The 16,882-nt window shown below is 41.4% G+C and overlaps 1 protein-coding gene across 6 annotated transcripts in view; it reads left to right on the top strand.

The window, feature by feature from the left end:
* DPH6 (diphthamine biosynthesis 6) overlaps positions 1 to 16,882 on the top strand; it is a 238,385-nt gene that overhangs the window by 107,299 nt on the left and 114,204 nt on the right. For all 6 annotated transcript variants that reach the window (XM_081861069.1, XM_081861071.1, XM_081861072.1 and 3 more), the window contains exons 10-12: positions 2,770 to 2,901; positions 6,428 to 6,557; positions 11,842 to 12,016. In XM_081861069.1, the coding sequence (XP_081717195.1) occupies positions 2,770 to 2,901; positions 6,428 to 6,557; positions 11,842 to 12,016 (437 nt within the window). The remainder of the gene's footprint in view (positions 1 to 2,769; positions 2,902 to 6,427; positions 6,558 to 11,841; positions 12,017 to 16,882) is intronic.

The following is a 16,882-nucleotide window of genomic DNA, read 5'->3' as shown; positions in this document are numbered from 1 at the left end:
TTAGTGAGTAAATTAGTATCTGTAGTGTCATAAAGTAATTTTATCATAAAGTGAGTGAAGGTTTTATTTTTAACAATACCAACAGAATGTTTTGGTTTTTGGTTTTTGGTGTGTTGGTGTTGTTGTTGTTGTTGTTTTACCAACTTGGGATTGGCAGTAGAGGTATTTTGACTTCTTGTTTTCCTTCATCCTACCTTCAGAATCTTATTAGGGATGTCAGCATTTTTCTTAGAAGGAAGTTCAAGGCTTTCACTCTTGGACTCTAATGACTCTCTCCTGCATGCATGAGAGATTTATACATATAATTCCCATTAGTGTTAATAACTATTCTAGCTTTCCAATGTTGATCTCCTCCCAGATGATGTGCCCATGCCTCTTTAAATTTGAGCTATAGGGCTGCAGCTCTTATTTATCTGCATGAATTAGAGCTCCATCCCACAAAAAGGCACTCTATTCTGAGAAGTCCTATTTGTTTCAATAAAGTACTGCATGGAAGAGTAATAGAGTAATGCTTGGGGAAATGGAACAGATCTGTTCAGGGCTCTTGTTTTTCTTTGTAACATACTTCAAGTCCATACCTCTGATTCAGAATCTCATGCACCACCTTCTTCAAATAGCCTACTTCACTTTCATTACATTGAGTTGCTAATGAATAATTTGAAGACATAATCCTAAATATTTGCGCAATTTTACAGCCTGTATTGCCATCATATGTCATGGATGGATGTGGAAGGATTTGCAGGCACAAAAGTTAGTGCTGCTTCTTTTTCTTTGGTGATCACTCGTAGCCGAGTAAGATTGTCTTCCATAAACATGGTTTTGACTGTGGAGGCCAATTCTGGATCCACACGTCCTTCTACAGCAGGGACATAGGTTTCTGGGTGGGAGTTGATCACAGTGAGGATTTGCCATTTCTCCCTTTCATCCTGAGTTTGAGTGTCTTCAAACCCACAACACATTTGGTAAAGACTGCTCTCCAACTGGAGCGCTTGCAGGCCAGTGTTTCCCAGTTGTTGGTGTTTATACTACATTTTTTAAGATTTGCTTTCAGGGAGCCTTAAACCTCTTTTGTTAACCACTGGCATTACGCTTACCATGTTAAAGTTTGGAATAGAGAAGTTGCTTTGGAAGACAAAAATCAGGCATCCGCACAACATGACCAGTCCAACAAAGTCAATGTTGAAGAATCATCGCTTCAAAACTGTTGATTTTTGCTTATTCCACTACACTGGCATTAGTTCACCTGTCTTCCCAAGTGATCTATACAATTTTTTTGAGACATCATTGATGGAATCTTTCAAGGAGTTGGAGATGTTGTTTATAAGTGGTCCATGTTTCACAAGCATACAGTAAGGTTGGTAGTGCAATAGCTTTGTAAACAAGCATTTTGGTTTCCCTGCAAATATCCCTGACCGCAAACACTCGGCACTTCAATCGGGAGAAAGCTGCACTTTCAGAGCTCAAGTGATGCTGTGGCTTGGACCCTAATATCTTGGAGTGGGGTTCCGATTATCCAGTTTTACTGCTTCATTTTTCCTGTTGCAGCCTCTGTGAAAAACTGCCCCTGAGGGTCAGAGCAGCTTCCAGAATGCCTGGAATGTGTCACTGTGGCATGACTTACCATTGAAGGTTGCAATCAGAGACATACAAGTAACCAAAGTGTTTTCCATTCATTCTAGGGCTCAGTTGGCTCCAAACCTTTAATTGGATCACTTATTTGCTTGTGGGAAGGGTCTTAACTCAGTGGTCGAGCACATACTTTGCATGCAAAACATCCCAGGTTCAGTCCTTGGCTGGGCTGGGAAAGACGTATCTGCCTGAAACCCTCAAGAGCTACTGCCAATCAGTGTAGACAGTGCAGAGCTAGATGGGCCAATAGTCTGACACTGTGAAAGGGAGCTTTCTATGTTTGATGTAAAACCAGTTCATAGGCTTTATTCATTTGTATGTAATGGTGCGTTTGACAGTTGCACCTGAACTTAAATATATACACACCATGCAAATAGTACAGCAGTATGATTTAGGAAATGGTAACATCCTAAAATGAGGGATGCGGGTGGTGCTGTGGGTTAAACCACTGAGCCTAGGACTTGCTGATCAGAAGGTCGGCGGTTCGAATCCCTACGTTGGGGGTGAGCTCCTGTTGCTCGGTCCCTGCTCCTGCCAACCTAGCTGTTCGAAAGCACGTCCAAGTGCAAGCAGATAAATAGGTACCGATCCGGCAAGAAGGTAAATGGCATTTCCGTTCGCTGCTCTGGTTCACCAGAAGCAGCTTAGTCATGCTGGCCACATGACCCGGAAGCTGTACGCCAATAAAGCGAGATAAGCGCCGCAACCCCAGAGTCGGCCACGACTGGACCTATTGGTCAGGGGTCCCTTTACCTTTACCTTTAACATCCTAAAATAGTGTGATATTTATTCAGTTGGACAATTCTTTTGGGTTGAAATAAATAGAATAGTGTGTTGTATATGTATACCAATCCTAAGTATGTTTGCTGGGTGTTAGTTCCTAGTAAAATGGATATGAATATACTGTTTGATTTGTGAATTGCTTTATACATCATGAAATATACATTTGGACATCATCAAAGTGATAATCCATTTTTTTCTTTCAAGGGGTCATAAGTATTAACATTGGGAATGTAGGGCTGCTTTTGTTGTAAAAACCTTAAAGTAGCCAGTCTTGTAGCTTGTTTTCGTAGGAAAGACTAAATTACGTTAAACCATTTGCCATTACAACCTCATCTTTTAAAACTTACATTTTTACAGATAAGACGCTTGAAACCTCAGTGAAGTCTCCGCAGGGCTACCAGTGGCTAACAGGCACCAGTGCTTTCCTAAATGCATCGGAAGGAGGAAGCGTGCAAGAATCGGCTAAGAATGTCTTTTCGTCTCTCCGAGGTGGTTTATTAGGGATTTAAATAATACAATGTAACATGCAGAATACATCTGCTTTAATTAGCGCTGCAACTTCTTATCAATAATTGGGGTGATGAGTTGATGTAATGGTTTGAATGCAAATTTAAAAGACCAATTGTTTCTACATTGTAGACTCTCTTAAGCAGCAGCAAAGGAGGCGCTATAGAGAGTATGCAATCTGTTTTGCTATGAGTGGGTGGGCAGCTGTTTGTAAACAAGATAGATCTAAGCAGCAGACCTTCCAGAGAGAAGAAAGGGTCTTGTTTCCTCAAAGAATCTAGGCCGCTGGCCGCTCCCTATCTGAGCATGCCAGGTCACTCAAATCTTTGGTCACCTAGTTCACTATCCTGGGACTTTTCAGTCTCTTTTGCTATTCTCACTGCCAGAATTAAAGAAGGATGCAGGAATGTGCTTAGGAGAACGGATGACTGTCTCTTATATCTGCTACAAATTCTAATCAAATTGTTTTGAAAAGCATTGATTAATCAATTCTTTCTTTTAAAAAATTGGTTGATTATTTCTATTGTTTACAGATTTGTTTGGTTAGCTATCTCAGGATTGCTCATTATGAAAAAGAACAATGTGAGAACTGTCATATTTAACATTAAAGGCTTGGCAGCAGGTGTTTGCAGAATTGCGTCAGTATATGTGAACACATTTAAAATCATTTGCAATCAGGCTCTCCGCTCTTCATTGTGTCATTTGTAAAAGACAGTGGGATTTGTTTTCATACTTTTATATTTTGCTGTATGCACTCTGTGTTGTGTATGCTTTCTGCTTGCTAAACTGCCTTTATCACTATAATTTTAAATTGAGTTCTCCAGAAAGCTGTGGCTGTGGTACATTTTGGCATCCAGGATTAGGTCAGTGGCTTTAAATCTCGTTTATGTACTTAATGCAAGGAAAGAATTGCTATCTTGGGAATCGTAGTAGCTGGATTTCTTACTATCAAACCCTTACAAGATATTGACATATAAAACAAAATGCTTCCATTTTGTTTTGCATCTTTCCTCATTTTACACTTTTAAATAAAGAAATGTTTATGCAGGCATCTTTTTCATTCATAAAAATGGAAATTGCTCTCTGAGGTGGCAATGGGCAAGCTTGTATTCTTGTTCACGGATACTTTTGATGTATTAGCTCATAAAATCTTAACATTTGGCTTGTGCAGCTGAGTTCATGACTGAATACAGAATGATAAAGAAGCGCTAGCAATTTTGAAAGCCAAAAGGCATCATGCTTTCTAAAGGACCCTTAAGCTAGTTCTTAACAGCCTGGAAATCAGCAAGGAGGCCGTAATCAGGCTTGTAGGTAAAGGCAGCAAAGTTCTGCATAAATCTTTTCGGCATAACATGTAAATGTAAGCAACGGGGCTCTATCACGTTTGCTTGCTGCTTGTTATATTTCCATGGACTCCAGCCAATCCAAATATTATACGTCCTTGCCTTTCTTTTCATTAGAATTAGACAAAAAGTAGTGGTTGTGCCTCTGGGCCAGAAGCTAAGCTTCCTACTGTTTTTGGCAGGTTACTTACATTTGAAGTATTGTTTTCCATTTCTTGCCAACTACTAGCGTTTTGGTCCCAGGTAATGCTTGCATTTCCTGTGGCTATTTATTTTGCTTTCTGAGCAGGGGGTGGGGACACGGAATGAATTATGGTCCTGTCAGCTGAATGAACCTCCACATGTTTTTTTTTGCCAGAACATTGCTGAGACACTTTAGGTATGTGTTATAACCTTTTCCTAGAAAAGCCATACCTGCTGTCTGCTTGCCCTACTGTCCTGCTCTGCATCGCCCGGTGAGAAGGTGGAGGAAGCACAAGCCTTGTTACAAAGCCAACTCTTTTAATACCTTCTGGGAGAGTTCATACTTTGCCGAATGGAAATCTACTAATGGACTGCACAAATATGCACAGTTGTTCTAACTCCCAAGATTAAGGCAACAAGCTTGTTAGTTACACAGAGGGTTCAACCCTATATCTGTTTTTTTAAAAGAAAAAAATTTATGCATCCATGTATTCTATGACCCAAACACTTAAAATGTCTATCTAGAGTTGGCAGAAGTCAGCAACTTCGACTGCAGTCCAACCATTTGATCCCCCAGACACCCACCCACACCAATACACAGGGTGATGCCACCATCCATCCCTGAGTAATAGTAATAGTAATAGTAATAGTAATTTATTATTTGTACCCCGCCCATCTGGCTGAGTTTCCCCAGCCACTCTGGGCGGCTTCCAACAAGGATTAAAAATACATTAAAATGTCACACATTAAAAACTTCCCTGAACAGGGCTGCCTTCAGATGTCTTCTAAATGTCAGGTAGTTGTTTCTCTCTTTGACATCTGATGGGAGGGCATTCCACAGGGCGGGCACCACTACCAAGATGGCCCTCTGCCTGGTTCCCTGTAGCTTTGCTTCTTGCGGTGAGAGTACTGCCAGAAGGCCCTCGGCACTGAACGATGGCGGTGGAGACGCTCCTTCAGGTATGCTGAGCCGAGGCCATTTAGGGCTTTAAAAGTCAACACCAACACTTTGAATTCTGCTCAGGAACCTACTGGGAGCCAATGTAGGTCTTTTAAGACCGGTGTTATGTGGTCTCGGCGGCCGCTCCCAGTCACCAGTCTAGCTGCTGCATTCTGGATTAGTTGTAGTTTCCGGGTCACCTTCAAAGGTAGCCCCACGTAGAGTGCATTGCAGTAGTCCAAACGGTAGATAACTAGTGCAGAGCTCCCTGTTCCACTTGCCAAACAGGGCCATTTTGATGGTGGGACTGAGTTAGGCTAGGATCCGCTAGATCCCAAAATGACTCTGCAAGCATACCATCCTAGTTAGGAGCTGCTCATGGAACTAACGATGTGTTCAGAATTATTGAGCTAGAAGGCAGCTTTAGTCATCCCGATTCAGAGAAACTCTGCTAAACTCAAACACCTCTGATATACTTGCACATATTTTCTGGATCGTTTTTTCTTCTTCTTATGTTCTTGCTCATTTTCAAATATATTTGTACTTGAATGAGGAAATGCTGCCATCTGATTAACAGGCTAGGGCTGGATCTAAAGCTGCAATTTCACATTTTCTGAGAAAAGTGAAACTAAATCAGAAGACACTGCACGTGTTGTGGGACACAGTATATCGCTGTAAAAATCATAACTCTATAGTGCTGGTGGCTGTTTTCCTTCCAGTTGTGGTTCATTGGATCCAACTCCTAATGCTTGAAAATTGTTCTTTTTAATTCACTTCAGAAAAGACAACAATGCCATGACACAGCATGTGAAGGTGTTTTTTAAACAAGTGAAATAAGACAATTCGTTACTTTCTAAACATCCTTTGTGTGACAGTTGCCTCTAAGTAATGTATGACTGACCTCAGACAGCCCAAGAGAATGTTAATATGTTATTGCTTGCTTTTCTTGGGGAAATACTTTGAAAAAAGTATTCCTCGTATTATTCTGGTACAAATGTAATTGCTCCCGCCTTTAACGGCTGCATTGTTTTTCCACATGCAGCTCATCTGAATTCAAAGGGATTGGAATTGACAGATATTATTTTGGTCCATCTGTATATGAAGAGCATGAAAGATTTTGCTGTGATTAATTCAGTCTATGTGACAGCATTTGATTTGTGTCCCCCAGCAAGGTAGGTTCTTACTACTGCTACCTTATATTTATGATACTCTGGAATATACTTCATTGCTACTACGCTGCTTTATTTATGACACTTTTTGTCATATTTCGTTTCTAGACTTCATCTCACCTATTTCTATGTCTGTTTTAGCAGCTGCTTTACAGTTGTCACATGAATGTCCTCCTCTTAAGGTCTTTTAGGTACACACCCCAAGTTTATACCCACTATCCTGGAAGAGCTGTGCATATCCTTGAATGCACTGTCTGGTTTCATCTTGAGCTTAGACCCTCTGCCACGGAATCATCTCGTCCCAAACCTAACATCCAATTTCATTACAGCATTGTTGTGGTTGTTTAATACATTTATAGCCTGACTTTCCTTCAAGGAGCTCTAGATACATGGTTTTCTTCATCCCGCCCCCGCCCCAGCAACTCTAAGTTAACAGGATGAGAGATGGTGACTGACTCAGGACTGTTTGATGAATATCATGGCTTAGTAGGGATTTGAACCTAGGCCTTCCTGGTCCTAGGCACCATGTGCACTATATAGAGCGTCTCCACCTCCACCATTCTGCCCGGACACTGAGGTCCAGCGCCGAGGGCTTTCTGGCAGTTCCCTCACTGTGAGAGGCCAAGTTACAGGGAACCAGACAGAGGGCCTTCTCGGTAGCGGCACCCGCCCTGTGGAACGCCCTCCCACCAGATGTCAAAGAGAAAAATAACTACCTGACATTTAGAAGACATCTGAAGGCAGCCCTGTTTAGGGAAGCTTTTAATGTTTAATAGGTTATTGTATTTTAGTGTTTTGTTGGAAGCTGCCCAGAGTGGCTGGGGAAACCCAGCCAGATGGGCGGGGTATAAATAAATTATTTATTATTATTATTATTATTATTATTATTATTATTATTATTAAGCAGTTTTATACCACTTTTATTGGTCCTGGCCATACTCTCAAAGAATTATGTGAACTGTAGCTTGTTAAGGGTGCTGATAATTTGTAGGAGGCCCTTATTCCCCTCACAGAGCTACAATTCCTAGAGTGGCTTAACAACCAATTCCTCTTCCCAGGGAACTCTCGAAAGTATTCAAGGAGAAGGAGCTTGTTTGAGTGATAAGAGTTTCTTCTGTTTAACATCAACCTTATTTAGTACACAGTGAATTAAATTGGATATAGTGGTCCAACTGAGGCATTTAGAGTGGCATTGTTCATTTCAGTTAGTTTATTTGAAATACTTTTATGGGCAAAAAGGCCTCCTGTGGTGACTTAATAAAATGCAATACAATACAATTAAAACCTCAAATAAATGAATATAAGTCAGCAGTACACAGCATCAAGCGAAAAAAGTATCCGAGTAAAGTAACTTCAGAGAAATCACCTTAGGAAAAGACTGGTGAATGTGAATGAATCTTCAGGGCTCTTCTAAATGCCCACCATGGTGGAACAGGCTTGGTGGATACCTGCTGATAATAATAACAACAACAACAACAACAACAACTATTATTATTATTATTATTATTATTATTATTATTATTATTATTTATTTATACCCCACCCTCCCCGGCCAGAGCCGGGCTCAGGGCAGCTAACACCAGTAAAATTACAGTAAAAATATAATGGGGGGAGGGGACCAATTTAAAATACAGGTTAAAATGCCATTTAAAATGCACCCTCATTTTAAAAGTAACCCATAGATCAAAACCCTAAGGGGAGGGAAATATAAGGGTCAGACTGAGTCCAAACCAAAGGCCAGACGGAACAGCTCTGTCTTGCAGGCCCTGCAGAAAGATGTCAAGTCCCACAGGGCCCTACTCTCTTGTGACAGAGCATTCCACCAAGTCAGGGCCACTACTGAAAAGGCCCTGGCCCTAGTTGAGACCAATCTAACCACCTTGCGACTTGGGATAATGTAATCCAGATGTGGGAAATGCCTCCTTCCCTCCCTCATACTTAGCATTCTGACTGCTCTTGAAGGTGAGCATGTGAAAAGGTCCTCTGTTGCTAATCTTAGTGTGCAGCCAGGTTGATAGGGGTGAATTCCTGCATTGCAGGGGGTTGGCCTAGATGACCCTTGGTGTCCCTTCCAACTGTAGAATTCTGTGATTCTATGAAGGTGGCCCTGCAGGTGACTTGGACTGAAACCATTTAAGGCTTTGCAAACAGCACTTTGAACTGGGATGAGAAAGGCACTGGTGACCAGTGGAACTGGTTTTGTTGAACTAGCCTCCTATCTCCCACCAGGACATGAGCAGCTATATTTTGCAGCAGCTGAAGCAATGCACTCCCCTAATGAAAATATATGTGTGCAGTGGAGCTTTTTCCTTCTTTTCCAGGAACATCAACTCTGGCAATGTTGCAAACTATTTTTGTGACTTGGAAGAGTTTAGAAAGCAGATTATAAAGTGTTATCAGGGGACTGCTCTTCAGGGTGGGGGGGAAATATGGAGCACAACTGTTCACCTGTCTTCCCATACAGGTTTTAATGGATATTTTTCCAATCTTCTGCTTCCATGACTGCCGTTTCTAGGTTTGCCTTTCTATTCAGTATCCATACTGGAGTTCACCATGATTCAGAACAAGCATGTTTTCCTTCTCATTTCTCTTAATTTGGAATCCAAATGTATTTCATTTCTGTTTCTTAATAAAAAATTTAATATATAACATTCATGAAATAAGGACACTACAATTAAAATATTTTTAATGCTGCATAAAATATTTTATAAGTAGCAAATTCTTTAGGATTTTTTTTCCCTGTTGAGGGCTTTATTACTTATTCCAGTTAATAAGATATATTTCCCCTCACTTGGTAATAGCTTTACTACTAATTGGATCTCTGTGAAACTCATTGCATTGGTGACTTTCTTGAGATAAATATCCAATGTTCCTTACTAATATCATGCTCCATAACTTACAAAATAATAATAATAATAATAATAATAATAATAATAATAATAATAATTCTCTGTATTATCCCAGTATATAATCAGTTAAGAAGAGTTCCACAAATAATGGAAATAAGTTATTATAGAGCACCCATCCCAGCCTGGTGCCCCTTAGATATTTTGGGGTGGTGTTCAACAGTAGTCCTACTTGGAGTAGGTCCATTAAAGTTAATGGACATAACTAACTTAGATGCATTTATTTCAGTGGGTCTGATATGAATATGACTTAGTTGAATACAACCAAATTTTGGATAATCCTACACAAATATAATCTCAGCATAGTTGAGATAAACTATGCTCACAAAGTTATTTTGGTGTCTTTATATGCCCATAAAATTAGCTCATCTATGAAAAACACCTTCCCTAAACCAATATGTTGGAAATGTGGTTGGCATAAAGGAATTCATTTCCAGCTTTGGAGGGAATGTCCTAAGTCAGTGGTGTCCAAACATTTTTTCAAAGAGGGCCAGATTTGATGAAGTGAAGGGCCGTGAGGGCTGACCAAGGGGCCGACCCTTTTTAGGATTGAAATTGTTGAGCTTTTGTTATGATTTTACCCCAAAATTATTCAGCTTTTTTAGGGTTGACGCTGTTGAGGGTTTTTTTTAGGATTTTACTTCAGGAAATAAACTGCCACAGTGGCTGGATTAAACCAACTGGCAGGCCAGATTAGGCCCCCCGAAACGGACTTTGGACATGCCTGTCCTAAGCCAAACTTCTTTGGGGAATCTGTGTTTTCTGAAGTTAACCAAGTAACAGCACATGGCTTGTTACCAGTGCCCTCAGTAATACAGCTAAGTATTTGGGACAACCAGAACAAAGATGGGAAGTAAAACTTCCTTTGGGTTTTTCCTGATAGCTGCAAGACCAATAATCTCTAGATACTGGAAATATTTGGAGGGCCGCCCTATAGAGGCATGATATGAAAGGGTATGGGTTTTGACAGTTTCACAGAAGCTCTGTGAACTAGAACAAGCACACCTAAATTTGAAGGAAAAATGAGGAAGCACAGTGTGTACTGGGGGCTGTATCCAGTGATGTCCTGCCATTGACAGAAGGCTCTATTCCATTTGGAGCCTCAACAGAACAGGAGGGAAGCTGCTTTCTCCAAATGAACCGCCACCCTGCAGGTGCTCTCTTGCTCCAAAGCAATGTTCCAAAGCATTTCCCAACCTTCTGGAGGTGGTTGTGGGGGGCGTCCAGTAGCCACGCCTACTTGCTTATGACAAAAGGCTGCCATAAATTGTAGTAGTCAGCTTTCACGATGAAGAGATTCTTTACTGGCTATATAGAGAACTTAGTGTCTGAACCAGAGCTAGTGTCAGGTTTCAGCATCATGGGGTACCTTCCAAGGCCCACTCCTCAGTAGGAGGCCTACTACCGATTCCCAGAGCCTCCTGGCCCTGCCACTACTCATCCTTCTTGCTGTTACTGCTTGTTGGTGTGCTCTCTTCAAACGTGTAAGCAAGGAGAAGGAGCAGCACTCTCCAGTTGATCTGGACTCTCCCTATATATATGCCAGGTGAACAGATTGGACCCAAAGGGAAAGGTAACGGTGGTGACATTGGCGAAGAAGAGGATGGCCCACTCAGTGGGAACAATGATGATGTCTTACCCAAGGGCCCTTCAAAACGTGGAGCCATATTGGACTGCAATGTGTTATACATAGAGCTGCCTCTGAAGACGGTTCAGAAACTTCAGCTGTTGCAGAATTCAGCGGCCAGGTTGCTCACCGGAGCATATTACACCAATCCTGGTACGCCTGCACTGGCTACCAATTAGTTTCTGGGCCCAATTCAAAGTGCTGGTTTTGACCTATAAAGACTTAAACAGCTCAGAACCGCAATACCTCAAGGACCACCTCTCTCCATATAAAGCTACCCAGACCCTGAGAACATTTTCTGAGGCCCTCCTTCGTGTGCTGCCTCCTCAACAGGTCCAGAGGGTGGCAACACGAGAACAGGCCTCCTCTGCAGTGACTACCTATGTGTGGAATGCTCTTCCCAGGGATGTTCACCTGGCGCCTTCATTATACATCTTTAGGCACCAGGCAGAAATGTTACTTTTCAACTAGGTTGATCTGATTTTCATCCTATGTCCTTTTAAAATGTGTTCTTTTTGGGGGGTGGAGATATTGGGTTGTTGTTTTTATTTTTATTAGGTATTTGTGGTTTTATATCTTGATTTTATTCTGTGAACTCCCCTGAGATCCCCAGGTATAGGGCGGTATATAAATTCAATTAATAATAATAATAGTAGTAGTAGTTCTAAGTATGAGAGGGGAAAGAGATCCTGTCATATATTAAGATGCATGAATGCAACCAATAAATAACTGCCTTCCTGTCTTGTGGTTTCAGAGTTTGTGTGGAAGTCCCCTTGCCTGAAGGACTTTTGTTTCAGATGGACTGCCTGGCACAGAAGTATGATGGGATGACTGGTGAGCCACCTTGTCAACAGAAGGAGGTTTTGCACGTACAGAGCATCTCTCACTGGGCCCCGGCCAACATAGGACCTTACAGTCAGTGTGTACAGGTATGCATTCACCCGCCCCTCACTGGATTAGCAACTCTGTGGAGAATAATCCCAGTTATATGTTTCAGTTTGCATATTGAAATACTAGTTCATCCATCTGAGGAAAAATAATAATATTGGTTCTTATTTTATTTTCCTTTGAGCAGGATATATAATTTTATAGCTTGAAGCTGAACAGGGGGAAAAGGAAGCTATTGGTAACATAAATGTTCGATAATATAAAAACATACAAAATGTCTAAGTTTATTAAAGGGTTGTGAAAGCAAGAGAAGTGTATGGAAATCTGTGAGGCAGTGTGCATATCAGAATGCCTATGGAAGGAACGGGTTTACATATACACTGTCAGAAATTAGTCCCAGAGCAGGACTTAATTTGGGATTCAGTGCTGTGTGGGCTGAGCTGGAAAAGTCTCATATGCACTACAGCTCTTATCCTGTTGTCTTAAAAGGCTGTGTAAAAATATTAACAAAATCTGTTAATGCCATCTGTACAGGTTTGCGGTTGCATGTTCTCCCAAATTCTGAATCTGTCATTTACATTTATGAATGAAGTGCTCCATTCTTAGCTTTCCTTTGTGAGCAGTACATCTCCAAGTTGTACACATCATAGTTATGAACATAATAGGTGACTGGATAAATCCTCTAAGTCTGAAGACAGCTTTATGTGGGGGAAAACCCAACTGCAACAGGCAACTACCCCCTGGAAACAGCCAGGTTTCTCCTATTCTTTCCTTCATCCCTACATTGCCTAGTAGAACTAATTGAAATTAAAAATTTGCATCGCAGGTTCTTTCTCTGAAACATAAAGCAATTACCAAATCACAGAACGAGAACAAAATATCAAATATAAACAGAATCCCATCATAAAATGGCATGCACACCCAAAATCTTACTTTGCGTCTTTGGGTAATTATGCCGAGTGTGTCCTGGATTCTGCCCCCACAAAATAGGTCACTGCTCACTGGGGTCGAGAAACATTCGCTGCAATTGTGTCAGGGTGAAGCCCAGGTAGGAGCTTTTGTGGGTCACGAAAGAGCAGAACGTTGTTAGTTATTTAGTTTATTGTTGCATTTTTACTGCCAGGGCGGAGGAGAGGTGCTTTTCTTGCTCTGGTACCAAAATAAATTGACTGGCCTTGGATACTCTGCGCTTAGATTTGTGGAGAGAATACACCATTTGCTGTTCTGCCTCAGGCAGCAAAATGTCTTGGGCTGACGCTGAATGGTGTGAGAACACAGATAAGTTATATTAATCATTTGTAGGGGGAGGTCGGATGCCTGGGACCTAATGTTGAAACCTCTGAATTCAACAGAGTCGTTTAGCGATAGACTTTTGTGCATAAAACTTTCACTGTGATATGCTCATACTGTTACAAAAGCATGCTTATTTTGTGATGAGGAGAACTCTGAAAAAATGAAAGATGATTAGTTGATATACTTTTATCACTAGAAAAATTATTATAATTCCCACAGATCTCTACATTTTACTTTGGGGCTTTTGGACTTTATTTCAATTTACACTGAATAAGATGATGGCTACATATTAAATACGTATAATGAATACGTTTGCTAAAATTCAGTGTCAAAAGAAAATAGATGAAGATAATATGCTTTTTTGTCATAAATACATACGTAATCTTAGAATCATAGACTTGTAGAGTTGGAAGGGACCCAAGGGTCATCTAGTCCAACCCCCTGCAATGCAGGCTATACACAAGAAGCAGCTAGGATTTTCTAAACCAGGAGACCAACTGGAACAGAATATTGGGCTGAATCCAACTTATTGTGTGAATGGAACAGTTTTTGCAAATGCACTGAAGTGTCCTCCCCTATAGCAGATGTGGGGGGAGACACATGGGGATGAGAGGGAGGGGAAGTTCCACTGCACTCATAGAAGTCGTCTTGCATATGCAACCCATTGTAATTTTTATGAGTGAGAGCAAAAGGACTTGAGGTGAGATGACCAAGCTCAATGAAGAGACATGGTGAAGTTACAGAAGGAAGAAAGCTGCATTCCATCGGTGTGAGATGCAAGACAACAGGCATGGAGAGAGTTAATGGAAAGCAAAGTATGAGAACTGGGAACCAGAACTTAGTTGGAGCAGGAGCATGTACAGAAACTAACAGCAGGGCCAGGAATGAAACTGGGAAGCAGTTCAGGAAAATGTGAAGCTGCAGTTAGTACAGAACAATGCAGCAGAGTTGCTCACAGGGGTGAGGCATTGCCAGAATATAACACTTGTGCTCAGAGATCTGCATTGGTTGTCTATTTGCTACCACGACAAGTTCAAGGTGTTACCATTGGTAACAACTTGGGACCAGGTTACCTATGAGAACGCCTTACTCCCGCATTTGCCCACTCTACCCCTTTGAGTGGCAGAATTGGCACTACAGTCATACCTCGGGTTAAAGTAGTTTCGGGTTGAGCATTTTCGGGTTACTTTCGGGTTTCGCCGCTCATGCACGCGCAGACGCTCAAAATGACATCATGCGCAGACGCGGCGAATCGCAACCTGTGCACATGCAGACGCGGGTTGCGTTTGTTTCAGGATGCAAACAGGGCTCTGGAACGGATCCCGTTCGCATCCAGAAGTACCACTGTACTACAGGTACCACATAATACCTGTTCTGCATTTGTAAGAACTTGGTGATTTTGCGCGGCAGTGCCAACACTTAGGAACTCCTAGCCTTCACTGTACTCTTTTTTCAGTGCCTGCTAAAAGCATTCTTGTTTAGACAAGTCTACCTAAATTCTTAGAAAGTTGATGGAATTTTAATCTGTTTTAGCATTTTAACTTTTGTACATTTCAAACTAGGGTTGTTTTCTTGTTTTATATATTTGTAAAGTGCTTTGAGGTTGTTGGGGGTTTTTTTACAATCAAGCAGTGCATAAATTTTATGAAATAAAAAATAAAATAAAAGCAAAGGCAAGGATCTGGAGCAGAAGTAGAGAAAGGGCTAAATGTCACCTAGACCAGAAAAGAACTGGAGAAAGGTGTAAAGCAAAAAGTTGCTAGCTGCTCAGGGGAGTATAACATAACTTTTTTTTTTGGTCCAGTGCAGAAAGTAATTTACTGATGCTTATAGATACATTTTTATATTTGGGTTTAGTGTTATGATGTTTTAGCATAAAATGTTATAAATAATTCTGGTTACGTGCCAACTAAAATGGTTATGCTGCTTCCAACGTCTTATGCAGTGGGCTTTAAAAAGTGCTTTCAAGCCACTTAGTGCATTACTCTAGAACATCTTGCAAATACTGTCTAGAATAAATAGCTTGAAACACTGCCGTTACTTTACAACCACGGACATTTATTCCAGTGCTTCATCCTTGGAACAACTATCCCACAATATCTCCAAGACGAAAAACACAACTCATGGCAAAGACTTTGAACCCCTTCATCTATGTCAGTGCTGTCCTTAAATACTTTTAAAAGCTGTCTTAAATTATTTTGTAGCACAAAAAAATGTGAAAATCCCTTAGAAAGGATTTTCTCAGGTTTCGTTTTCCATGTTAAAGGACATGAGAGCCAGACCGGTGACCCATCTAATCTAGCATCCTGTTTTCCCAGTGTTCAACCAGATATCTGTGGGAAGCCTGCAAGCCGGATCTGAACACAGCAGGTCCCTTCCTGCGGTTTCCAGCAACTGGTATTTAGTTGTAAAGGTAAAGGTAAAGCGACCCCTGACTGTTAAGTCCAGTTGCAGACGACTCTGGGGTTGCGGTGCTCATCTCGCTTTATTGGCTGAGGGAGCTGCCGTTTGTCTGCAGACAGCTTCCGGGTAAGCCGCTTCTGGTGAACCAGAGCAGCGCACAGAAACACCGTTTACCTTCCCACCGGAACAGTACCTATTTATCTATTTGCACTTTGACGTGCTTTTGAACTGCTAGGTGGGCAGGAGCAGGGACCAAGCAACGAATAGCAATCAGGCTTTGTTGTTGTTGTTGTTTAGTCATTTAGTTGTGTCCGTCTCTTCGTGACCCAGGGACCAGAGCACGCCAGGCACTCCTATCTTCCACTGCCTCCCGCAGTTTGGTCAAACTCATGCTGGTATCTTTGAGCAATCAGGCATAGTACCCACCAATAGCCTTAGCCTCCATTCATTTGTCTAATTTCCTTAAAAAAACCAACAACACACAAGTTGGTGACCATCACTGCATCTTCTGGGAGCAAATTCTTTAGTTTAACTATGCACTGTTTGAAGAAATACCTTCTTCTGTGTTTCCTGTTGCTGTTCTTTTTGCAGTAGCAGAGAAGTGGCAATAGCCTGATTTTTTCTCTCCAGGAGTTCTCCTGAATAGACACTCATTTGGTGCAGAAAACTTATAATGCTAAATCTGATTGAATTCCCTTGATGGGAAGGTGACTTTCCCATTCTTCCTGCTTGCAGCACCCCCCAATGAGCTTCTCATGCGGGTTGGGGGAGCAAAGTGAGCATGGCTGAAAATTTCACACACAAGGGTATGTGATTCTACCTGATTCTGGACCACCTTCTTCAGTTCCCTGCACCACAGCCCATTCAACAGCATCCTACAAGCCTTGGCAGAGGTGTGGTTAGGAGCAATTGTGCTTTACTTCTTTATTGATGTACCAAGAAACTACTCTTTTCACAAGAGCAGTTGGCAAGCTTCTCCAGCTTTGAATGAACTATCCCCATAGCAAGTGCTACAAAATGTAAACATCTGCTCAAAGCTAGGATCAGCGTATAATGGTTGACATCTTACCAATGCAGGATGTTTGAAAAGCTTATGATTCTTGGGCACTGGGTAAATCCATTTTTAATTTTAAAACCTTTGTTGTTGTTTTTCCTTGAAGATGCTGCCAAAAATTAACATGACAATATAAAGTGGGCTTCTTCCGTTCACT

This window comes from Podarcis erhardii (genome assembly GCF_964252035.2).
Source record: "Podarcis erhardii genome assembly, chromosome: 1".
Lineage (NCBI taxonomy): Eukaryota > Metazoa > Chordata > Lepidosauria > Squamata > Lacertidae > Podarcis > Podarcis erhardii.
Note: the sequence above shows the minus strand (reverse complement) of the source record. Positions and strands in the feature narration are given on the sequence as shown.